The 26,150-nt window shown below is 42.3% G+C and overlaps 2 protein-coding genes and 1 long non-coding RNA gene across 3 annotated transcripts; all 3 read right to left on the bottom strand.

Moving 5' to 3' along the window:
- Positions 1–7,266: 7,266 nt before the first annotated feature.
- Positions 7,267–9,637, bottom strand: LOC138965827 (galanin receptor 2b-like). Its single transcript, XM_070337920.1, has one exon. It carries the CDS (start codon positions 9,101–9,103, stop codon positions 7,883–7,885), a length of 1,221 nt encoding a protein of 406 aa, XP_070194021.1. The 5' UTR covers positions 9,104–9,637; the 3' UTR covers positions 7,267–7,882.
- Positions 9,638–14,114: 4,477 nt separating this feature from the next.
- Positions 14,115–24,719, bottom strand: LOC138966400 (uncharacterized). The gene is made up of 5 exons (XM_070338624.1): positions 24,697–24,719; positions 22,581–22,691; positions 15,865–16,081; positions 15,480–15,536; positions 14,115–14,726 (listed from the first exon to the last, which is right to left on the bottom strand). Exons 2-5 carry the CDS (start codon positions 22,689–22,691, stop codon positions 14,680–14,682), a joined length of 432 nt encoding a protein of 143 aa, XP_070194725.1. The 5' UTR covers positions 24,697–24,719; the 3' UTR covers positions 14,115–14,679.
- On the bottom strand, positions 18,073–22,420 carry LOC138966401 (uncharacterized). Its single transcript, XR_011455686.1, has 3 exons — positions 21,269–22,420; positions 20,740–20,833; positions 18,073–18,572 (listed from the first exon to the last, which is right to left on the bottom strand). It is a non-coding gene; the product is annotated as an uncharacterized lncRNA (long non-coding RNA).
- Positions 24,720–26,150: the final 1,431 nt, after the last annotated feature.

Below are 26,150 nucleotides of genomic sequence, written 5' to 3'. Positions count from 1 at the left end.
ATTGCAGCCCCCCCCCCCCCCCCCATAAAAAAATAGATTTAATACTAACTCTAAAAGAAATAATGAGTGGCTGCTGACACCAGTTGATCATGTTTAAAATCAAGGATAAGCCATAAATTGTTCATCTTCTTCTTCTTGGCGTTCGCAGAGGTTACACGATCAGTCCAGCACTGGTGATAAATGTTGTCGTTTTCTCCAACTCCTGTCGACTGCCATATAGTTTGGTCTGCAAGGGAGTTGGTGACGGCCACACTTCTTTTCGTTCCTCATCTAGTAAGGGACATCGCTGTAAGATGTGTTCCGCTGTTTGGTCTTCTTTTTTTTTTTTTTTTTTTTTTTTTTTTTCCTTACACCTGTTCCTTGTTCCGTTGTTCTCTCACGCCGCCCCATCCCTGCATTCGCTGCTCCATCCACATCTGAATTTCGTTCCGCTGCCAGACCTGTCGATTTTACAGACGCTCCAGGGAGGGATGTCGGGTCGTTGCGGTAGGCTACCCTCGGAAGTTGACACTGCACTTCTGCTGAGTCACTTCGACGGTGTTCAGTAGTGGGTCTGTCCCGAGCTAACGGACTCAGCCCACTACCTACTATGCCCCCTACTAACGACATTGACTGCTAAGTCGCAGAGCCAGACTAAGTGAGCGTCCCCTCCAGAGAGCAGACCGCCACCACGTCCCTCCGTCGACCCCCCAGAACGTCACACGTTGAAGACTGACAGCAGAAGTACTATTCAGGGAAGGATGGAACAGGAACAATGAGACCAAGGTCACCATGAGAGCTCCGGGCATGAAGGGCCACAAGAGCAAGGACATTTTATAATTTTGGATGATTAATGAGATGAGGATGATTATAATGATGATGCTATGGATTTCCAATTTGGTTTGAGACTACGTGACAGGGCAGCACTCTACGCTTACTGTCATAATATATCCTGGCGTCAACCAGGCCCGAGAACTGCCGCACCTGCGGTGTTGGTCAGGTAAACAGAACCTGAGCACCCTCAAAGTCGCATTCGTTAAGTGAATGACACTCGGCTGTGTGATTCCAGCTGTGTGATTCCAGCCTTCCCATAGGAACCATAGCACTTCCACTCTGGGTAGGAGCCGACCGTAGCCCGAAAAACCCACATGACCTGTTTGGTCTTCTTGACCGCAGGCACAGGTTGGTGATGGCGCCAGCTTGAACTTTCGGTTCATGTGAGCATTGAGCCTGTTGTGGCCAGTACGCAGCCTGATGAGGTTGACTTGCTGCTCTCTGGACATTGTGTGGTAGTCATCTCTGTTTGACCTTGGCCTCATCAATGCCTTGATGATTGTCTTCTGCTCACTAAAGCTGACACTGTTTTCAGGTTGGTCTTCCACAGCTCCTTCTTTCGCCAGCTCATCTGCCTTTCATTTCCTGGTATCCCACAGTGTGCTGGTATCCACTGGAGGACAACTCTTCTGGTTTGTCTGACCATCTGTAATTCTTTGGCCAGCTGTGGGAGTTTGTCGTTCTCTAGGGCCTGAAGGACTGAAAGGGCGTCCAAGAGGAAGACAACTTGGTAGGAAGGGTCTGCGGAGTCCTGAACCAAGGAGGCGGCCTGCATGAGAGCTTCTGCCTCTGCTTTATAGTTTGTGCAGTGTTTGCCAGTGGCAACGCTGGATGTAGCTGTATGTCCCCCAGGGAACCGGATCAGAATGCCAGCACCTCCATTGAACATGGCGTTAGTTGCTGATCCATCGGTGTATACATGGATCCACGCGGGTCCCAGGACCTGGTTGATGTACCGCTGTGCATTCACGCCGTTTCCGCGCCCAGGGCCGATGCCTTGGAAGACCACGGGGCCCACAAGATGGTTGAGGCCTATCCCACCCCAGATCATGACGCTGGGGCCTCCCCAGGCGTTGTGTTGCAGGATGTTGTTGGCGGCGTACCTCTGGTTGCGTCTTCGCCACACCCTGATGCGGCTGATGCGTGGCTGATGCAGTAGCGGCTTTCGTCCGTAAAAAGGATGTCCCGCCACTGCCGCTGGTTCCAGTTGAGGTGTTGATGTCCCCACTGCAGTCGCTGCTGCATGTGCTGTGCAGTAAGCATTGTGCGGCGAGCAGGGCGCCTGCAGTACAGGTGGTTGGCTGACAGCCGGCGTCGTGTCGTGGTGCCCGAGATGGGAGCGCCATGGGTTCCAACGGTGTTCCTGGAGGTTTCTGTAGCCGGGAGGAACGGACTTTGGTATTGCATTTCAGCTTGGTGGCTTAAAAATTAATTAATGACTTTGGCCATTAAAAATCTGAAAATTGTAATAATTTTGTTTTTATATATAAAACGATCCAAATTTACGTTCATCTTATTCTACATCATTTCCTTATTCCAAAAACATATAAATATGTTATATTTGGATTAAAAACAAGCTCTGAAAATTAAAAATATAAAAATTATGATCAAAATTAAATTTCCCAAATCGATTTAAAAACAATTTCATCTTATTCCTTGTCGGTTTCTGATTCTAAAAACATATAGATATGATATGTTTGGATTAAAATCACGATCAGAAAGTTAAGACGAAGAGAGGTACAGAAAAGCGTGCTATGTAGCACAGCGAAACCACTACCGCGCTGAACAGGCTCGTCAGTTTCACTCCGTTATGCACAAGCGGCGGACTACGGTCATTGTGAAAAAATGCAGTGCGTTCAGTTTCATTCTGTGAGTTCCACAGCTTGACTAAATGTAGTAATTTCGCCTTACGCGACTTGTTTACGTTTAGTTAAGTTTTGACAAAATGTTTTAACATAGAGGGGGAATCGAGAGGAGGGTCGTGGTGTGTGTGTGTGTGTGTGGGTGTGTGTGTGTGTGTTTGTGTGTGTGTGTGTGTGTGTGTGTGTGTGTGTGTGTGTGTGGAGCGATTCAGAATAAACTACAGGACCGATCTTCATGAAACCTTACATGATAGTTTCTGGGAATGATATCCCCAGACTTTTATTTTTATATTTTTTATAATTGTCTCTGATGACGTCATATCAGGCTTTTAGTGAAAGTTGAGGTGGCACTTTCACATCCTCAATTTTCAATAAAATTGATTGAAATTTTGGCTGAGAAATCTTCGACAAAGGCCGGACTTTGGTATTGCATTTGAGCTTGGAGGCTTAGAAATTAATTAGTGAGTTTGGTCATTAAAAATCTGAAAATTGTAATTAAAATTACTGTTTTATAAAACGATCCAAAAACAATTTCATCTTATTTTTCGTCATTTTCTGATTCCAAAAACATATACATATGTTATATTCGGATTAAAAACAAGCTCTGAAAAGTAAAAATATGAACATTATGATTAAAATTAAATTTCCAAAATCGATTTAAAAACAATTTCATTTTATTCCATGTCGGTTTCTGATTCAAAAAACATATAGATATGATATGTATAGATTAAAAACAAACTCAGAAATTTAAAAAGAATAGAGATACAGAAAAGCGTGCTATCCTGCTCAGCGCAACCACTACCGCGCTATTCTGGCTTGTCAATTTTACTGCCTTTGCCACGAGCGGTGGACTGACGAAACTACGAGTATACTGTCTTTTTGGAAAAATGCAGTGCGTTCAGTTTCATTCTGTGAGTTCGACAGCTTAATGTTGTATTTTCGCCCTACCCTACTTTTACTGTGTTTGCGTGCGTACAGTTGTGTGAGTGCAAGCGTACGTGTGTGTGTGTGTGTGTGTATGTATGTTTGTGTGTGTGTGTGTGTGTGTGTGTGTGAAAGAAAGAGAGGAAAAAAAACAGAGAGAGAGAGAAAGAGAGAGAGAGAGAGAGAGAGAGGTTTCACCTTCAAGGTGTGCCGGTCTCTTACAGATTCCGGATTTGATTTCATATTGTGCACAGAGTATTTTACAGATGAATCAGAAAAAACGTTACACGCACGCACGCATGCACATACACACACACACACACACACACACACACACACACACACACACACACGCACACACACTGTGACACACAAACACAACAAATCAAATTGATCGCTTTTATATTTTATTTCAGAAGCATGTATTTTTCTCATAACTTGCTCAAAGAAATCAGGTGGTTAGCTCCCTTTCAGTATTCGGGTACAGGTAAGCCTACCTCCGGTAGTGCTTTCATTTCTTTCAGCTTTCTTTGGTCGCGTCAGTAGCTTATACGAGTCAGAGAGAGAGAGAGAGAGAGAGAGAGAGAGAGAGAGTTTGTCAACTACTGCTGAATGTAAAACATTGGAGCCCCCGTTTTAAGACCTCGACACAAAAAATCTAAAAGTTTTAAACAGGGAAGAAGTCTTCAAATTGAGATGACCAGAGATCACAAACATCAACAATAACAACAACAACAAATATACGTAGTATAAGTATCGTAGGTTAGTACATATATCAGCTAAGTTCTAAGTGTCCGTTAGTCAATTAATGCCTTTGTTATTTCTACAGGGTGCCCCCACCTCCCTGAAGGAAAGATATGAGAGGAAGCTTTGAACTATGCTCTGGTAAACAAACTCATAGTGCTGCTCGCCCCGAGTTTAAGACAAAACTGCAGCGAGGCAACGAAAGGACGTTGATTTTAATGGCAAACTGGCCAAAAGTTCTTGATTTTGTCATGAAAAGTTTTGGCTGATGTACAGAAAACTATCAAGCCTGTGCCAAGGACCTAGGTCTTTCTGGTGGGTTATAAAGCCCAGAACGACATCAAGTATCTGTTCTCCATGACAAACTAGAATTAAGTAGAAGTGCAATGCCAAGGCACTGCATACCCCCCCGCGAAGGACAAATCCGCTTTCTCTCTCTCTCTCTCTCTCTCTCTCTCTCTCTCTCTCTCTCTCTCTCTCTCTCTCTCTCTCTCTCTCTGTCTAGCTCTCTTTTTTTCTCTCACTAACACACACACGTACACACTCCAAGTCACACACACACACACACACACACACACACCCTTGCAAACACACACACATACACACACACACACACACACACACACACACACACACACACACACACACACTGACTCATTCACACACGCTCACTCACGATCACTCCCACGTACTCACTCAAACGCACTCACCCACGGTCACTCACTCACACAAACTTTTTACACACAAAACACAAACTCATGCGCACATATAATCAGACGGACACACACACCTTTACAAACACACATACACACAAACTTCGGAATACACACACGCACATACACATACACGGAACAGCCACTCTCTTTCTCTTTTTTACACACACACACACACACACACACACACACACACACACACACACACACACACACACACATATAAATGACCACTCGCACTCTCTCTCTCTCTCTCTCTCTCTCTCCTACACACACACACACACACACACACACACATATATACACACACACACATATACACACACACTAACAGTAACACTAACACATGACTGTGCACAAAATGCACAAACACATCGCGCGAGAGAGAAAGACGTCCTTTCGACGTCATCTTCTTACGCGAGCTGTATCCACAGACTTGGAAACTATAGAATTTCTACCCGGCCTTGGGTGGCGTTTGCTCAAAAAACGGGGGCGCCCATGTCACCCACCGTATTTTAGTTGGTATGTTTCCAATTTTTGGTGAACTTCCATCCCAAACTGTAGCCCCTGATCAGGCACAAAGAATCCTTCTTTATCATGTATTATCGGCATGAACATTTCTCAAGTCGAGAACAGTATAGCTTCGCTGGGAATAGCTAGATCTATCCAACGGCAGTAAGCTTAGTGTTTTTGCAGTGAAAAAAGTAAGACGAAGAGCTTTGACTGTTTTGACTGTTTCTTGATGTCACACACTTCGTCAAGACCATCATTCAATTCAAGTTAAAGGCAGAGTAAGCCTCCCGTAAACCATCACAGATACGGTCAGGCTTTTACACAGAGTACAAACACCCTTTCATTTAAAAATTCACCGCTTGAGAACATCCTAGGTGCCCTCCGTAAAGAGCGAGCAATTTTCAAAGAATTTATTTTTGCGTGGTTTATCTTACCCCTGAGCCATCGTGAACCCGTGTGATCCAGTTTCCCTTTTTCACAATGTAGTCGTCAGTTTGTAATTCGCTGTGAGCTTATCTGCAATAGCACGTTATTATGTACCTCTGACTATGCACGAAACAAACGGCTGTGGTTCACAAGAACTCTAGCGATGGCTGTTGACTGTTCAGAGGAACTGGCGATAGGCATAAACCGTCGTCTACTACGAGAACCACGACCTTGAGTGACCCTGCTTCCGGGCTTTTCTTTTTTCAAACTTTCAAAACTTCGAATTGTACTGATTTTGTCTTGATGAAAAAAGAATTCTTTTATGATGTAACAAGCTGTCAATTTATTATTTAGATTATAAAAGTTAGGTCTAGCTCCAAAACGCACCACGGTCCGATTGTGTGAGGAGACAATCCGCAAAATTAATTCTTTGAACATTGCTCGCTCTTTACGGAGGGCACCTAGGATCGCAGTGTTCCCGTTCGGTGAGCGTTCAAATGGAAGGGTGTTTGTACTGTGTGTAAAAGCCTGACAGTATCTGTGATGGTTTACGGGAGGCGTACTGTGCCTTTAAGGTAGCAACATCGGCCAGAAGAAGGGTAACATTTTGTTATCATTGATATATCCCTAACAAATGGGAATTTGTCAATGATATTTGGCATGCATATAGATAATAGACCCTAGTTAACATTTGTAAAGTTAACTTTGCTAAAATATCAATATTTGTTTTCTTTTTTTTTCTTTTTTAAATATTTTTTTATGGTACGAAAAAAGCACCAAAAAAGCACATTTTGTAACACAGTATTTTTATTTCAGAAGCACCTGCAAAGCTCCCAGAGGCTAAAACTAATTACAAGAAGCACATCTTTGGTGTGTGCCTCTACAATTATTGTCAGAGTGACCTATTTTTGATAATCGTGGTTTTAATTTTCACGTTTATTAACGTAAAATTATTGCCATAAAATATTAATTTTATGAGCATCAGTCATTCTGCAGCAAAACCTGAGGCACACACCACAGGTAAACATAATTTAAAAACACATGCAAAATTTCAAGGCTCTAGCTTGACTGGTTTTGAAAATATCATGTTACAAAGTGCGAAAATGGTCAATTTTCGGCAAAGTTTGTGAAGTGAAACGAACACATGGAGTAAAAGTGAATAAGTGAAAAAAATCAGAAACATCGGCCAAAAAAGGTGAAAAAAACACTTTTTTTTCCTTTTTGCCAAGAAAGTGCCTTTATGATAGCTTAATCATTCTACTTTTACACACTTTTTATTTCTTTCAATTCTGTTGAGTAGTTTTCGATTTATTGACTGATTACTGAGGTAGAGGTGCCCCTAAATTTTCGAGAAAGACGCTCTGAAAATAACATTTTTGGGGCACCTCTACCTCAGTAATCAGTCAATAAATCGAAAACTACTCAACAGAATTGAAAAAAATAAAAAGTGTGTAAAAGTAGAATGATTAAGCTATCATAAAGGCACTTTCTTGGCAAAAAGGAAAAAAAAGTGTTTTTTCCACCTTTTTTGGCCGATGTTTGTGGTAAGTAACCATATGCGTGTGTTCACGTTCAGATGTTGCACGGGTCAAGAGCTAGAAATGTGGAAGGCTCCAAAGATCGGAGTGAACGGGGACGGACGAACAGTTAATTATTTGACATAATAAGGTGCGTCTCTATAACACGAAAATAAATAGTACTTGGCGAGAAGATCTACTAAGTGAACAGGGTTAGACGAACAGTTACTTATTTGAAATATTAAATGTTTGTCTAACCTGAAGATAAATAGAACTTGGCGACTGTTTTTGTGTCTGTGCTCTAACACAAAAGAACAACGATATCCGCTTACCTCTTTCGTCAAGCCCACCTTCGTGAAAAATGCGACGTTTAGAGCTGAGTAACAACAGCAGTAACAGAAGGCAGCTCTTTGTTTATCTGCCCCTGTGAACGCCTCACACACGTACACATGCCTTGAAGGGTTGTTCTGAACTTGGTCCCCATTGCGTAGTAGAAGAAAAAGTTGAGGCTGGAGTTCAGGGTGTTGAAGCAATGAACCACGGAAACACAGAGCGTCATTAAGTTCTGTTTCCTTCCACCAATTCTGAACTCAGACATGAACAGCGGAGTCGTTCTGATCATGATGTGAGGGAGGTTGCAGACGACAAACAGACATGAAACGGCAACCAGCATCTTCGTCAGTGCCACATCCTTGGTTCCCATGGTAACCGTTGCCGTGCTCTGTCGCCACGTGGCAGCTCTTCTCAGCTTGACGGCGGTGACGACAGTGGTGATGGTGGTGGCGATGACAAAGGAAAACGGCAGGGTTGAACCGAAGACGATGACATTGAGGATGTCAACAAACGTGGAATGGTCGCGGTAGAACTGGCTGGCGAAGTACACAGGCAGGGACGCGCGGATGGAAGGAACGTATTCGCAGCGAAGTTTGAACTTTTCGGTGATGAAGTAGTGAAGACTGAAAAGAACGACGGTAGCGAAAAGCACAACCACGCCCGCCGTGCTGGTTCTCAACAGCCGTCTGGCCTTGAAGGGATAGGTGATGCACAGGCAGCGTTCACAGGCGATGAGCGTGGACACGAAGCCAGACACGTAGGTGAAACTGTGCAAGGTGGCCCCGCCGTTGTTATTCACCGCGCTTGTTATAGGGCAGTGAGGTTGGATGCCACCGCCCAGGAAGACGGAGGAGCTATACTCGAGGTTAGAAAGCAGCATGAAGACACTGAAAGCACCGTCAGCGACGGCCTGAGAGAAGAGCAGAAGGTTGATCCTGTCTCTCAGCCCCAGCCTGGCGTACACCACGCAGTTGAGTAGGTTAAGGACCACGCCAAGGCTGGAGGCCGTGAAGATGAAGAGACTCAAGTACTTGGCGATCGTGAACTGCGTGTCTAGGCTGAGGACGTTGTCTGGGTTGTCCCAGGGAAGAAACTCAGACTGCTGGTCTCCGTCGTCTATCCCTCCGCCGTTTAAAGTCGAGTTCATCGTCTGTGTCTCTGTTTGGAAGGTCGTTGGTGATGAAGAGGTCGTTTCGTCTGACAGAGAAACCGCACCCCTTGGCAATGTAAAGTTGATAGAAGTTTCCATTGTTAACATGGATAGTGAATAATTCCGGAAGGTGTTCTGTGTTCGAATAGCGGTTTGTGCAATTTTGTCGTTGTGTATGCGAAAGACGAAAAAGTTTCTGTTATATTTTGTTGCTGATCCCTATCGAACGCTGAAGAAGAAGAAGAAGAAGTTACTGATCAAATACTTGAATGTGGTGACATTTATGCGGACGAAAAGGTCGTGGGGTAAATGGTGTATAGCCGCTGATGGATGCGGGTTGTCCTTCGGGTCCGAAGAAGACTTTCGCGTTCTGCAACTTCTCGATTTGCTCGTAAGTGGCTCGGGAAAAAAATGTTGAGGGAAAATCAATCCTTGCAGCGGAACAATCCCACTCTCTCGGCCAAGGAAGCCTTGTTTCAGTAACACGAAGAATTGCTACGACTAGACTCTTCCAGGCTGCAGTGGATGACCTGGAATTTATGGTGTCACGTCCACGCTCTGATGCACTCCACGGCTTTTGCTAACACCGCCGGCATGACCGTTGTATCCAAGTGGTTTCTTCAGTCTTGGCGTGCAGTAGGGCTGAACAGTCCGAACCTAACTCACCGGGGGTTTAGGTCCTGGTTTAGCCCTCTGTCACAGATGACTTCCTAGTCAAGGCAGTAACAGTGACTGTTCAGAACAAGATTCAAACATACAGTACATTTCTCTTAAATACAAAGAAAACACACCAGTAACCAGGTTAGGTAAATTTATGATAAATAAATTTCTCTGTCAAATTAAGATTACAACTTGTCTCTGTCGCAGCTGATATGAAACTAGCACAAACACGTGCAACATGCGCCAATTTGCTATAATAATGTGAACGATATCGTCAACAGTTGCTCAAGTATTTACTTGTACCTGCCGGTTGACTCTTTATTAAATAGCCTGATATTTTCCCAAGGGTGTTGCCAAATATGTATATGTGGTGGATAATCAGGGTTCTGTGCACAAGCATGTTTTTTTCTCCACAAAATTATCGAGAAAGAAAACAGTCAATTATTTGTGTCTAATTATTTCCAAGGCTAAAAAGAAGAATCTTTCATTTCGATGTCTTAAAGGTACTGTACCTTCCAACGGCCAGGCAACATTTCCGTTGCACACCTGTCCACGGTTTCAGCTGCGCTGCGCAAAAAACGTAAGAATAACTCTTGTTCAATTTTTTGATTTTTTTCTTCAGAAACGCAGTTGAATGAGGTTTGACCAATTAGAGTAAGCAAAGCGTATATCAACATGCCTCTTGTTAGCTTGGATTTCGACTTCAACATGATAATCGAACCGCACTACGAACAATGTCATTATTGTGTAGCCACTCGTTGAAATTCGAATTTCTAAGGTGGGAAACGTCGTTTTACTGGTGACTACTGCCTTTGCACATTATGAATATACGTGCTTCCATTTCTTTTCAGTGCAAACCAGAATGTGTCTTGTGCATTTAATTAAACGCGTGCGTGCACGCACACACGCGCGCGCGCACGCACGCACGCACGCACGCACACATATATATATATATATATATAAATACACGCACACATTCAAGCTCCCCAAGACGTATGCACACACTCACACACACACACACACACACACACACACACACACACACACACACACACACACACACACACACACATACATACATACACACACACACACATATCCCCCACGCATACACACACACATACAAACAAACACACATAGCCACGCATACACACACACATACAAAGACATACAAAGACATACATACGCACATACACACACGCACATACACACACGCACACGCACACACATACACACACACACACACACACACACACACACACACACACACAATTCCAGGAGCAGTCACAAATATAGTTTAGCAATCATCATTGATCACAGCAACAATGCCACCTCTTCGTAAGGTAGCAATTACAAACAAACACACAGTTAGCCACGCATACACACACACACACACACACACACACACATCCACACTCACACACACACACACATACAAAGACATACGCACGCACATACACGCACACACGCGCGCGCGCAATCACGCACGCACGCACGCACGCACACACGCACACACACACACACACACACACAAACGCATATATACACACAAACAAACACATGCCCCCCACACGTATACACATACAAACACACACACACATACCCACACATACACGCACATACCCACATACGCACACACACAAGCACACACTCACTCACACACTCACACATCCCCCCCCACCCCCACGCATACACACACATACAAACACACATAGCCATGCATACACACACATACAAACACATACAAAGACATACACACGCACATACACGCACACACACGCACACACACACACACACACACACACACACATCCACACTCACACACACACAATTCCAGGAGCAGTCACACATATAGTTTAGCAATCATTAAAGGTCTGCCTGTGAAAATACATTGATCACAGCAAACCTCTTTGTAAGGGAGCAATTAGGTATTGACAAGGACACTAACAAACCTAAATTCATACATATTCACTTACAGCACACACAAATCGGTAAATTGTGTTTTGTTGTTACGCGAGTGAGTGAACCACTTCGGATCATTTAATTGACCATACAGAAAAACATTTTTTAAAGTGGTACGCCGTATTTTCTATTTGGTAAGTAAGAGGTAGTACTTGCTCTTTGTTTGTTTGTTTGTTTGTTCTCTTGCTTGCTTGTTTGATTTTTTGTTTGTTCGTGTGTTTGTCTTTGCTAGCTTGTTTGCGTGCGTGTGTGCTTGACGTGAGTAGATCTGGGTAAGCACCTCCAGGTACATACATCTTTAAATTCCTCGTTTTACTTGCTGGAGAAAAATATTCTGACTACTTTCTGTCACTAGTTTCTGGCGTCAGAAACCAGCTGTCGGCAAAACTTTGAAACTAACTTCGAAACTTCCGAAAGCGTATTTCTGCCAAAGAGACACCAAAGACTTCCTTGACACGAACACAAATTGCCGAAACTGAAAAAATAGCACTATCCATGCACTGATCTTCCTGTACGTTAAAGATCAAAATTATGTATTGGCACCTGGGATACTAATTACTGCCTGTCACAGGAAAATAAACAGTGGCACAGGGGTAAGTGCGTGAGATGATTTGTTATAATGCACGTTTTATTTTGGTTATTTTTATGTTAGCAAAAAACGTTAAAAAAACGTTAAAAAAACGTTAATAAAACGTTTCTTTTTGGTTTTATTTTGGTTATTTTTACGTTAGCAATAAACGTTTAAAAAACGTTAAAATAACGTTAATCTAACCGTTATATTATGGTTTGATTTTGGTTTTATTTTGGTTATTTTTATGTTTGCAAAAACGTTAAATTAACGTTAATTTTAACGTTATATTATGGTTAGATTAACGTTAAATTAACGTTAGATTAACGTTAAATGTTAACGTTAATTTAACGTTTTATCACATGAGCAAATTAACGTTAATTTAACGTTAATTTAACGTTAGCATGCTAACTGGGTGTCTTCCATTTTGAAGCAATCATTGACCGCTTACATTTTGTCGTGTAATGAGTGTACGTCAGTTTCAAGGACGAAACACAGATTACGTGAATTTGGGGGGGGGGGGGGGGGGGGCAATTTGTTGTGTCTGTGGGTTTTCCTCCTCTTCCTCCTCCTCCTCCTCCTCCCGGTCCTCTTCTTTCACATTTTGTCATGTATATCAGTTTCAAGGACGGCTGGTCAGAAAAAGTAAAATGTCCTTGGCAATTTGTTGAATCGGTGGTTGTTGCTAGGTTTTTTTTCTTCTCCTCCTCCTCCTCCTCTTTTTTTTGGTCGCTATTTCTTCATATCATATTGCCTGCTATTCAGACTTGGTCGTGTGACAGACGTTTTCTTTCAACACGATATTACGGCTTCGTTAGACATCAGCTAATCGAGTGAGGAAGAAAACTCGGTCACACGACCATGTCTGAATAGCATTTATGTCTCACAGCTTCAACAGAGGAGAGAACAAACACGTTTTGCGTACTCACGCTTTGACAGGAATAAGCCCATCAGTCTTGATTGTTGAGAGATCTACGTTTTTGACGGAAATGACCGATCTATGAATGACGTCTCGGTATGTGTGAATGACGTCACAGTCACCGTCACCGTCTGTATCTTTTGAAGCATCGTATTCTTTATGACGTCTTTCTGTGTCTGCATGCGCGAAATGTTTGTTCTTTTCGGTATGTTTGTCTTCTCTGTACACAACTCTGCCCTGCTAAATTCAGACTGTACGTCGTCTGGGATGTCGTCCGCAGTATTTTCAGTGTTGAAGATGTGTAAAGAGAAGACACGATAATAGCGGGAGAAATGAAAGCCATGTGTGCATGTTGGGGCTTTTGGAGAGACGATTGCGAGTTTGATTCCGTTTCTTGTCATACTCAGAAACGTGTAACATACAATCTTGCACACGTTTGCTTTCGTAGCGGCAAAGAAGGAAAGTACTGTACAGTGTGTATGTGGTTATGGTTAATCACTCTCTGTGTACGTGCGTGCGTGCGTGCGTGCGGTTATGTGTGTGTGTGTGTGTGTTTGTACGTATGGGTGTGCGAATAGATGTGTATGCGTGTGCTTGTGTGTGTGTGTGTGTGCTTGTGTGTGTGTGTGTGTGCGTGTGAAAGAGAATGTTGGTACGTATGGGTGTGCAAATGGATGTGTGTGCGTGTGCGCGGTTGTGTGTATGCGTGTGTGTGTGCATGTGCACGTGTGTGAGTGTGTTTGTGTTTGCTGGGGTGTGTGGGGGATGTGTGTATGGGGGGGGGTGTATGATTTCATGCCTGTATGTCAGTACAGTGTGTATGTGTGTGTGTGTTTGTCTGGGTGTGTCTGTCTCTCTCTATCACTCTCTGTGTACGTACGCGCGTGCGAGCGTACGTGTGTGTGTGTGTGTGTGTGTGTGTGTGTGTGTGTGTAAAGGAGAGAGATAGAGATAGATAACCAATCGCACGTTAGATCGCATGTCTGTATGTTCAGAAACAAAAATCAAAATGATCTTTTTGACACTTCTTATTTTACACAACCATTACTCACAAAGAAGCTGATAGACTTTGATCGACACATAATCAAGTAGCGAAGAACAAAAAAAAAATTCAACGAATCTCATTGCACACAATTCACACCAATTTGCTGCTGTTTGTCACTTAATGAATTGAAGAATAAATTAAAACGATTGAATACAATTTGTCTTAAAGCAACAACAACAAAAGCAGCATACACACGTTGATCTTTTACGCTTTAACAGAATAGAAAAAATGTAATTGTGTTTGTATTTAGTAAATGATGCACTTCTTATTTTACTCCTTTTCTTTTGATATATTTCAACGAAATACCTTTGTTTTATTTATTTTTGTTACAGATGTGACACGGTCTTTTTTTCTTCTTCTTAGTACTTGTCATATTTTTCTATAAGAGGGCCAAGTTGTAATGGAAGAATATTTTGTTCGTGAACTTATTTATCTATTTTGAATCACGTTATTTTGAAGGAGAAAAAAATAATGGATCTATTTTATCTCGCTCTCTGTCAGTGTCGTCAAGTTAATTATCATGTAAGGTTTTATGTCTGGATCTCGGCCTCTGCTTCTGCGCAGGCTTCTGTTGTTTCTGCAAATGAAAACAAAATAAAATGAAAGAGATATTCATACAATGCTTTTTTTCTTTTCTTGTCTGTCTGTCTGACTGTTTGTCTATCACTCTGTCTGTCTGTCTTTCCTTTCGTATGTGAATTGAGTTTTTTTGTGTGGATTTGTGTCGTTGTTGAGAGGACAAAAATACGCAAGTAAGATGCATATTCTGTCAAAATGTTGCAACCTTTTGTGTTGGTTAGTAAAGGGGTTGATTTGTGAGTCAGTATGTTGGTTGATAGGTTGAGGTTTTGGGAAGCGCAAGAAAAGCATCAAATGAGCATCAAATGACAGACAGAAAGACAAACACTAACGCACGCACGCACACAAACACACACACGCATACACACACGCACGAGCGCGCACACACACACTCTCTCACTCACACACACACACACACACACACACACACATACATACATACACACACACACACACACACACACACACACACACAATGACACACACACACACACACACGAGACAGAAAGACTGACAAAAAGACACTGATCGAGATACAGACAGACAGAGAGAAAAGGACAATGCCGCAGACACATAATGAGAGAATTCAAACAAAATAAAGACGATTCTTCAGAAACTGTTCGTCAGTTCAGGACAAAGAAATCGCAACATTGCAACGAAGATAAAACAACACGAACGACAACAACAACAACATCAAACACCAGCAACAACTACAACAAAAACGCAAATAACAACGACACAAAATGCTCACGGATAGCAGCAGAAAAGTCTGCCAACTCTGTGGCCAGCAGTTTTCCATCTCCATCAACTGAAAATAAACAACAACATCACTCTCACCATGAAAACATGCCCAACATAAAGTGTACAGCTATATGATTATTTAAACTATGGGTTGGGGAAAATTCGCCGAGCCACTTAAAAATGTTAAAACGGTCATACAATTCAAACAATTTTGTGACACAACATTCGGTGAAAGTTCGCTCATTTGATTATCTTTACTTTAAAAGGGTCTGCAGCCTGGTTTTACCATCAATTAAATGGCAATTAATAATGTTTTCGGCGATTTACGGTCAACGCAAATCGTCAACGACTTAAGCAAAATCGCTCATCTGGTAATTTACTGATTCAATTCTTACCATCGCTGTCCGTGAAAATGCCCTTGACCTCATCAAAGTCAAGACCATCTGCGGCCAGGTTGACCGGGATGTTGGCACAGGTGTTCTGCAGGTCAGTGGCCAGTTGTTGCACCTGGTCAGGGGTCAGCAGGTTAGCACACAGTGCATCACGCTTGCCCAATGCCCCCACTGTCGCCGATACCCCTTTTCCGGCCGCATAGATACCGGTCTTCACAATCTGTAACAGAGACAGATACTTTTAAAGGCACACGACACCTTCTTCTTCTTCTTCTGCGTTCGTGGGCTGAAACTCCCAAGTACACTCGTGTTTTTGCACGAGTGGAATTTTACGTGTATGACCGTTTTTTACCCCGCCATTTAGGCAGCCATACGCCGTTTTTCGGAGGAAGCATGCTGGGTATTTTCGTGTTTCTATAACCCACCGAACTCTGACATGGATTACAGGATCTTTTTCGTGCGCACTTGGTCTTGTGCTTGCGTGTACACACGGGGGTGTTCGGACACCGAGGAGAGTCTGCACACAAAGTTGACTCTGAGAAATAAATCTCTCGCCGAACGTGGGGACGAACTCACGCTGACATCGGCCAACTGGATACAAATCCAGCGCGCTACCGACTGAGCTACATCCCCGCCCTTGCACACGACACCAATTTGCAAACCACCTACTACCGCCCCAGCAACTTTCCGACACCGATTCTTTGACCATTTACTAACGCCGCTCCAGTAAACTTTCCGGCCACAAAGCTCTTGACACCGGTCTTCACGAACTGTAACGGAAACAGAGACCTTTAAAGGTACACGACACCGATTCTTTGACCATCTACTACCGCCGCCCCAGTAAACTTTCCGGCCACAAAGCTCTTGACACCGGTCTTCACGAACTGTAACGGAAACAGAGACCTTTAAAGGCATACGATACCTATTGTTTGACAAGCTACTACCACTCCCACCCACTTTCCGACCACAAAGCTCTTGACACCGGTCTTCACGAACTGAAACAGGGACAGGGACATTTAAAGGCATACGATACCAATTCTTTGACAAGCTACTACCGCTCCCACCAACTTTCCGGCCACATAATTTTAGCCACCGATCGCCAAGTACTACAACAAGGATGGGGACATTTAAAGGCACAGTGCAGCTCACAGCCTTCGTTTTGCGTTTTTGTTGCAGCTGAGTGCATTTACAGTTCAAAAATCCTCCTATGGTAGTAAAACAAACCCAAAACTACCCAACGACGACATCTGTGCGAGTGCATAAATTAACCAAGTTATTACGTGGTGTTTGGTCGGAGTTCGATTCAACTGAGTGATTCCGGCCTCCATTTTGTTTTACACAAACTCATGATGACGTCTGACATAGTTTGCTTAGTGACGTGTCTTTTTGTGCATGATGTGGTGATCTACCTGATCTAAATTTAGATCCAAAAATAGGTCAAGACCAGCCGGGTCCGAGTACGAAATTAATTCGTAAAAAAATCGCAGTTCTTGACTCTTTGGGTGCAAGTCAATGAAACTTGGTAGTTCTTCTAACGGATAGCTGCCTGAGGTATGACTAAACGCCCCAGGGGCTCCGTGCACCTGGATTTGACAAGTTCAGTACCTTTAAAGGCATACGACACCAAATCTGTGACCACACACTGCCGCTCTTACCAACTTGACGGCTATATTACTCTTGACACCGCACGCCACAAGCTACAGGGACAGGGCTTTACGACACCAATTCTTTGACCACATTCTGCAGCCCCTTTCTCCGTTTCCTCGATGTAACGTGTATACCCCTTGCAACGAATGACAACATGTTTCACAATTATACATGTAGGAAGGTCTTAATTTTCCTTAGAATAGAAAAAAATTTCACTAAATGCACCAGCATTTTCACACACCATTCGCTTCTTCAGAAACACAAGAAATAAAAATGATGTTAATCATATTGCTGGTTTATTCAGTATCATGAGGTCTAGGTGAGGCTAGAGTGGTGGTACCTGTGATATCTCGAACCAAAAACCAAACCATAACCAAACAAAATACTAAAAACTAAGCACAACATGACGAAACCTATCCCTCCCTTTGCCTCAAAGATGCTTATTCACCTCCTCACACCATATGTCTTTCTCGCCAGTCTTGTTCACAACTTGCATATACCTCCCCGTCACAGGAATGCTCATCCCCCCCCCCCCCCCCCCACACACACATAAAGTCTGTCTCCATCTCCAATCTTTGTTCACAATTCGCGCACACACATACATATCAAAGCTATAGCTGTGTACATTGCCAAATGACAATTTTTGTGCATTGTACATATACCCCACCCTCAGACAAAAAAAGATTCTCTGTTTTGTAGCACACTCAAAACTTTATCAATAAAACAAAAGTATGTGTCCCTAAAAAAGTGCTAACACACAGTGGTTACAAAATGAAACAACAATGACACATTTCCACATTGACACATTTCCATGCAGAAACACAACCTAGTTCATAATCAAATACTAACACATGTCCATCCGACTATTAGCAACGACGTAGCAGTACCATCTACTCTCAGGTCCCTCTCTAAGTCAAGCTGTAGTTGCTGTAATTCGTTGATGATGGACAGCACCATACAATGCAGACGTACAACTGCCATTGGCGTTGATTGCTGATGACGGACTTATCAGTTGCGAAGGTTCCTCGTTGTTTGCGCCAACCAGGCGTTGTGACTTGCAGCGTCTACCACAGTCAAAATAAAATATACTTCTTAGAACGTAGAATACTGAGACTGGGTATATGTTCTCATTGAAATCATTAACAAAGATTAATATTATTGATTTAAGTCCAGCGAACTACTATGAAGCAAGTAAGGGATACTGAAGAGAATGAAATCATGATTATGATCATGTGTTGCACCTCAAATTTGTTTTACACAATGTGAGCGAGAATAGTGTACATTGATAGGTCACACAGGGATTGGCTTGGGCGTCAGTCTTCAGTCTTTAAACATACTAAATTCGAAAAAGACGGATAGATACATGTCTCAAAACATCATAGAACGACTGATGGACATGCAGCAGTCGGTCTATTTTTGGTTTTATTTACTACTTGGTTTGCAACATGACTGACTGTTTCCTGGCTGAGTAAGACAATGGACCTATATTGGACAGACCCCAAGCCAATCCCTGTAGGAGAAACATTTTGAAGTTTGTAACCAACACATTTGATAAAGTTACGTGACTATTTTCTGACCAATGTATAAATGTTATTTTGTGTGTGATTTTTGAGTCACTGTAAAAGGATTTTTTCATTACAGGCAATAACAAAATACTGATATTGTTTGTGAATGCGAAGGAAAAATGCAATGGGTTCAAGGCTTTTGAAGGCTCAAGAAGAAAGAAATTGGTCGGAAGGTGTCATAAAGTTAGTTTAAAATTGAAACAATACATTAAAACAAGGGGAAGGAACTCCAGGTAAAAAAAAAGAAATTACAGGGGAGAAAAGTGGTTAGAGGATATCAGAGGCACACGCATACACTGACTGTATTTCAAATTCATCATAAGAAATGGAAAAATGAATAAAATAAATAAAAAATAATTAGAAGACAAAAAGGGAAAAAATGAGAAACACACACACACACACACACACACACACACACACACACACACACACACACACACACACACACACACACACACACACACACACCCACAACGACAAGTTAAGCCTCCAATTTTGCAGAATCTGCCCTTGTTAGCATAAGAAGTCATTTTAGATACCTTTGAAGTCACGGAATGAACTGTACGAATGCATTTTGTTTACATGCCTTTTTCTATTAAAAACATCGCCAAAACTACGGAACGCGGATCGTATCCGGCAACTGATGCAGGAAATTGATGCATCCAAAACCAAGAATTTGATGCATCGGTTTTCCCGGAAAGTGCCGAGCAAAAAGCAAAATTTGAACCGGAATACGAAGCGAACCGAACTATTTCTATCAACTGATGCAGGAAATTGATGCATCCAAAACCACGAATTTGATGCATCGTACAAGGGCTTCTTGTGTGTAAGATCCCGATCGCAAAACATTTGCACAATAAGAAAAGGTTCGCCGAACACCAGTCAAAAACGATTCTTCTTCGGCCATGTTGAAAACGTCGGAAAACGAAAGTTTGAGTCGAAGGTCAAGGGCGTCAAAACTTCGTGTGCACAAAAGACAACCCCCCCCCCCCCCCCCCAAAAAAAAAAAAAAAAATGCCTTAATATGCATAATGCCGTGACTTTGACTTGTTCCCTATTTAACGGTATGTTGTACGTTTATTTTTGTTTTATCTAACCAATCTGTTTATATTATATATACAAAACCGAAAGTGATGCATCAAAATGATGCACCAAAATAATGCATCATTTTCTAAAAGGATGCATCATTTTCGTATCGGATGCATTAGTTTTGGAAAATGATGCATCTTTTTTGAAAATGATGCATCCGATACGAAAATGATGCATAACATTCTTGGTTTTGGATGCATCAATTTCCTGCATCAGTTGATACGATCCGCGTTTCGTACAAAACATCCATGTTTGGATGGAGGGGAGGCAACTGTGTCAATATTACGATGGCGGGGAGGCAACTCTCGAATTTTCCCCATACTACGTATGCATTTCTGGGTTTCTCTTAATTTTTGTCAATCAAATGACCTAATTAATTAATCATGCTTAAGTTTGGAGCTCACTCAGTCAATTGATTTCAGGACAAATGGTTTTTTTAGCTTTATTACAGGGACTTGTAACATAATAAGTAAAAACTGGCAGTGGATTCTGAGCTATGATTTTAACACGCTAAAGTTCAACATTACCAACAATAAAATTAAAAAAAATATATACAAATATATAGATGAACACTTACTACGCTGCTGTCGTGCATCTGCGCCTGAACATGTGCCTTTTGAACGGACTTGTCAGTTGCGATGGTTTCTCGTTGTTTGCGCCAGGCGTTGTCACTTGCAGCGTAAGTAAAATAAATAATCAAGTAAACAGATGAACATTCACACACACACACACACACACACACACACACACACACACACACACACACACACACACACACACACACACACACACATACACACACACACACACACACACACACACACACACACACACCCCACACACACACACAGTAGTACATTGAGGGCACTATTCCGGTAATCCTGATCATAGTTCACGGTTTAGTGGCATTTAAGCCTCCAATTTGGAGAACCACGCGAAGATATAATGGTCGCAATTTACAGTGAAAGGGATAGAAAAATATTGTTGGCAAAGTAAAGCAAAGATTAAGATAAACACAGCGATTACAAGATTACAAGGATGGCAAAATAAAAATAAAAAAAATAAAAATAAAGATTACAATGATGATCAAAGATTTAGTACACTACCTTCTTCATTGACGTCACCCGGTTGAAAGAAAGATGACCGGCACGCTCGACTGGAATGAGGGCTCTGCCCATGCGCAGACATAGCGAAGCCCCGCAGTATGTACCGCACGCTCGATTTGCACGCATTTTTTTTTTTAATTATCGCTTGATTTTGGGTGGTCAGTATACATTTGATTGGCGACATGACGGGAGCCGGTGGCCAGTTTTTCTGGACAGTTTTTCGCCAATAACTTTTTTGTTCGAAATTTTTCGAAAATCCGACCTAGCGGAATGGTAAAGTTGGTGCAATACGCGTTCAGGTTCCGAAGGGCAAGTTGATCGGCCCGGTGCTTCAGAGGAGATGCGTATCCAAATGTCAACATCTTTACGCTATTATAAATATAGATCACTGTAAACTGAAGTGTTCCACTTTTGAACACACTTTTTGTTACCACTTGTGAACACTGTGTAAAGTACTAAGGCCAACAAAAAATAGTCTGTTTAGGGTAACATAGGCCAAAAAAATAGGGTCGGTAGGTCGGGATTTAAAAAAAAAATTCTTTATTTTTTTTTCTTTCCAAAAAACCATAGTTTTAAGTTATTTTGCCAAAAAACTAAGTTTTTTTTAATTCATTTATTTTTTTCTCACCCAAATGCCAAAAAAAAAGTCTAGGGTCGCGCGAAAAAATAGGGTCGGTCGGGATACTGTGAACAGACTTTTGTTTTTGTTTTTTGCCTAAATAATTCTACCAGCACAAATAGGTTTGCCATGTGTGCTTATTTTTTCAGTCTTCTTCTACTTCTTCTTCTTCTTCTTCTTCTTCTTCTTCTTCTTCTTCTTCTTCTTCTTCTTCTTCTTCTTCTTCTTCTTCTTCTTCTTCTTTTTCTTCTTCTATTTCTTCATTTTGCACGAGGTTTTTTTTACGCCAAAACAGCCATGTTTTATTTACGTGTATGCCTGTGTTTACCCCGCCATTCAAGCAGCCATACGCCGCTTTCAGGGGAAGCATTGCTGGGTATTTTCGTGTTTCTATGACCCACCGAATTCTGATACGGATTACTGGTTCTTTTCCGTGCGCACTTGGTCTTGTGTTTGCGGTTACACACGAAGGAGGATAAGGAACTAGCAGGTCTGCACATCAGTTGACCTGTGAGATCGGACAAATCTCCATTCTTAACTAACCGGGCAGCCGGGATTTGAACTCACGACCTTCCGATTAGGAGGCCGATGTCTTCTCCACAAGGCCACTGCACCCGTCCCTTTTCCAGTAAATTATATGTTCAAAGGTGGACCACTTCAGTTTACAGTGATTGGTGCAGGATATGTCCATACCCGGAAAACCCCTCGAAAGAAACCTCTTCTTCGTCGCTCTCGTCTCCAGCAGTCAGAGTCTGCTACAAGCATTGCACAGACGATCAGTAGTACCAGGACGGTCTTGGTCATCTGAAACACGAGACAGACGTAAGACATGATACGTAATCGCATGCGTTATTGGTAGTTTTGACCAACATATGACATGGGATAAGATGCTACCTCCACTTGGTCACATATAATAATAATAATAATGATAATGGAAATTTATAGAGCGCTTACCTAAAAGCTCCAAGCGCTTTACAATGACATTATTATACACATGTACAAAACCAAAATACAATCATTAAGACACAAAAAGAACAGGAGTACAAAAGCAAATTCATCGTTTAAATCCATGCAGTCACAAACAAACACACGCGTGCGCACGCACATACGCGTGCGCATACACACACACATGCTCAAAAATTCACAGCCTGGATACCGCTGTGCAAAGTAGGAACTTGTTTTGATGAAGTAAATTGCATTTAACAAATTCCCACTGTGCAAAAAAAAAAAGGTACTGGTAGGATGCCATAAACCGGTGATTGCCGTTATCTATCTAATTAAAAACTCAGAATAACCAGAAACAAAATCGACAATCGCTTCGACTTGATGTTAATTGTGAGACAGATGTTTCCCCCATAAATAAAATGTAACTGCTGCATGCTTTGACGTGTGTTAAATAATAATAATAATAATAATAATAATAATAAGGGTATTTATAGGGCGCAAATCCTAAAATAGTTCTAAGCGCCTTACAATCTTAAATATAATCATCTTAATAACAGCAACAATAAACAACGTAAGCGCCTTAAATCAATCTTGAATATAATAATCTTAATAACAGCAACAATTTCACATTTAAAAACAGATAAACTTTAAATAAATGCAACACAATCACGTACACAATACACAATTCAAATGACTCTAATGACCACTCCGCCTCCCGAATTCGCGAAAACTATCGGTTTCTGATCACAGAGCTCCCCGAGCTTTTACATACAGTACAAGCATACTTCCATTTGAACGCTTATCGCTCGAGAACATCCTAGCTGCTTTCTTGAGAGTGAGACATTTTTCAAAGAATTTATTTTGTGCTGATAGACCCGTGTGAATCGGACGCCTCGTCATGGCACTATTGACCTTACTTTTAAAATCTAAATAATAAATTGACAGTTTGTGATACAAACATGGTTAAAACACAAAATAATCATTTTTTCGTCAAGACAAAGTCAGTACGGTTCGAAGTTTTGAAAATTTGAAAGTAGGGAGCCCGGATGTATGTCGAGGGAGGAAGGTGACTGAGTTGACTAGTGCGTATAAGATGCAGCTCTTGTCATTTGATGACGGTAAAGTAGGCTACCTAAAACGATACAACTGTGCCTTTTTTAATATGCTGGTCGATTGAGATTTCGAACTTGTAATGCCGTTTGTTGCTGTGTTGGTGTAGATTGAGTATTGCGCGCATACAAACGTACTTCCGAGACGGCTGCCATCACATCATCAAATAAGCTGCATCTTACCATTGGCCAAGCAGACGGAGTTTCCGCAAACCGCTACAGTTTCTTTAAAGACGCCGCAACTCAGATTGTTTCACTATTAGTTATTTGTTGTTGTTTTTAGTAGCAGATGTATACAATAGCATGCTATTTCAGATATAGAGTTGTCTTAAAACCGCAAACGACTCAATTGATCATGTATAGTAAGAACATAAAAATAAGAAAATAAAAATTAACAAGTTGGTCACAAATTCAGTTTACGCGTTTTGATAGCCATTGAAGTGATCTGTGTCATTCAATGTTGTTAAATGCTATTGCCAGTGTGATCCATAAGGTTTGTATTGTTGTTTAAGTGAAAGTTGTCATCGTTCTATAAACCTCCTGTGAGACGGACTGGGGCTTTCATAGCTGAAACAAGGTGACTTGGTTCCGCCAGCCGGTTATTCGTTCTCCTAAGGAGATTATACGAATGATTTAAAATAATAATTTAAAAATAACAACATTGTTGCTGTTAGAAATGGTTACAGCGATCACCTCCACCCCTCCTCCAATACTTACCATCGTGGCGAAGTCTATCGTTCGAACCAGTGCTGTACCTTGAAAATGATGAGATGTCTGCTCTTCCAGTGGAGATGCAGTATAAGGCAAAAATCTGCATCCTGTTATGGCCGAAAGCTGGCAAATAAAAGCCGCGCAGTTTAATAATTACTTGGTGGTGATTTATCCGTGTAAAAATCTGAAGGTGTGAAGATTCCTAGGTACAGATACGGATAAATTGCATCCGCCCAAGTGCACGATATTTTCATATTTGCTTATGTTTCACAAGCGCTATACGCAGACACATGACATGACTCATGGTTTTAACGGGTGGGTGTGTGTGCGTGCCCAGGGCTCCCCACGGACGCTCCCGGGACCCCCACTTTCAACTTTAACAGGTTTCAGGGACCCCCTCCACGGAGTTTTAGAGGGTCTCAAGAGTCCCGGGGCCTCAAAGCCGTCGTGCACAAATAATACATTGTGATCACGCATAGACTCCCATAGTGTGATATGAAGTGGGTTTTTTTCTCATGGGAATATTCCAGGAGAACATTTTAACAACACCGTATTTTTTTGCACACACACACGCACACACACTCACACACACACACCCACACACACACACACACACACACACACACTCACACACTCACACACACCCACACACTCACACACACACACATTAACACAAACACACACACACACACACACACACATTAACACACACACACACACACACACGCACACACACTCACACACACACACACCCACACACACACACACATTAACACACACACAAACACACACACACACACACACACACACTCACACACACACACACACACACACACACACACACACACATACTCACACACACACATGCGCGCGCCTTGCCCCCCTTTCCCCCAGATGCGGTTGACATTAAGATTTGAAAGGTGTATTTTTGGTCTCTCTTTGTATAACAGAAAAGAAAAGGTACATTTTCTGTGTGATTGAGGTTGTCGCGTAAATTGGCAATGGTGCTGGCACAAAACAAAGCTAACGACTACAGACGGAAACCAGTAGCGTCCCTGGACCCGCTCTCTTAACTCATTGTCTCCCAGGTACGGATATATCCGTCCCAACTCATATGGCTCTATCTGACCTGGTACGGATATATCCGAACACACTGTCACTTCAGTCGGTTCCTGTAACGTCAATCTAACGCCTGCACTCCATCGTGTTGATACACAGTTCTACACAGTTACTACAATTCTGAGTGTCCTGCTGCAGCACAGCTGGTCTCGGCTAAAATATCCTTGGTCAACATAGGTAGGGTAGAAAGTGTTAAAGATTAGTGTGTCCCGGGACCCCCTTCGCACAGTTCGTCAGTGTGTTTTGGTTTCTTGTTTGTGTAGCAGGGCCGGACTAGGTAAGTACTAGGGGGGGGGGGGGGGGGGGGTTACAGATGGGGGTCCAGGGGGCGAAGCCCCCTTGGTGGGGGTTGCAAGGGGGAGAAGCCCCCTTGAAACTG

This window comes from Littorina saxatilis, linkage group LG5 (assembly GCF_037325665.1).
Source record: "Littorina saxatilis isolate snail1 linkage group LG5, US_GU_Lsax_2.0, whole genome shotgun sequence".
NCBI classification, from domain to species: domain Eukaryota; kingdom Metazoa; phylum Mollusca; class Gastropoda; order Littorinimorpha; family Littorinidae; genus Littorina; species Littorina saxatilis.
Note: the sequence above shows the minus strand (reverse complement) of the source record. Positions and strands in the feature narration are given on the sequence as shown.

Coding starts and splice junctions, on each gene's coding strand:
- LOC138965827 (XM_070337920.1), bottom strand. CDS start 9,103: ATGTTAACAATGGAAACTTCTATCAACTTTACATTGCCAAGGGGTGCG.
- LOC138966400 (XM_070338624.1), bottom strand. CDS start 22,691: ATGACCAAGACCGTCCTGGTACTACTGATCGTCTGTGCAATGCTTGTA. Junction 15,537..15,864: donor CATTTTCACGGACAGCGATG/GTAAGAATTGAA, acceptor GTTTATTTTCAG/TTGATGGAGATGGAAAACTG. Junction 14,727..15,479: donor AGACTTTTCTGCTGCTATCC/GTGAGCATTTTG, acceptor TTTCATTTGCAG/AAACAACAGAAGCCTGCGCA.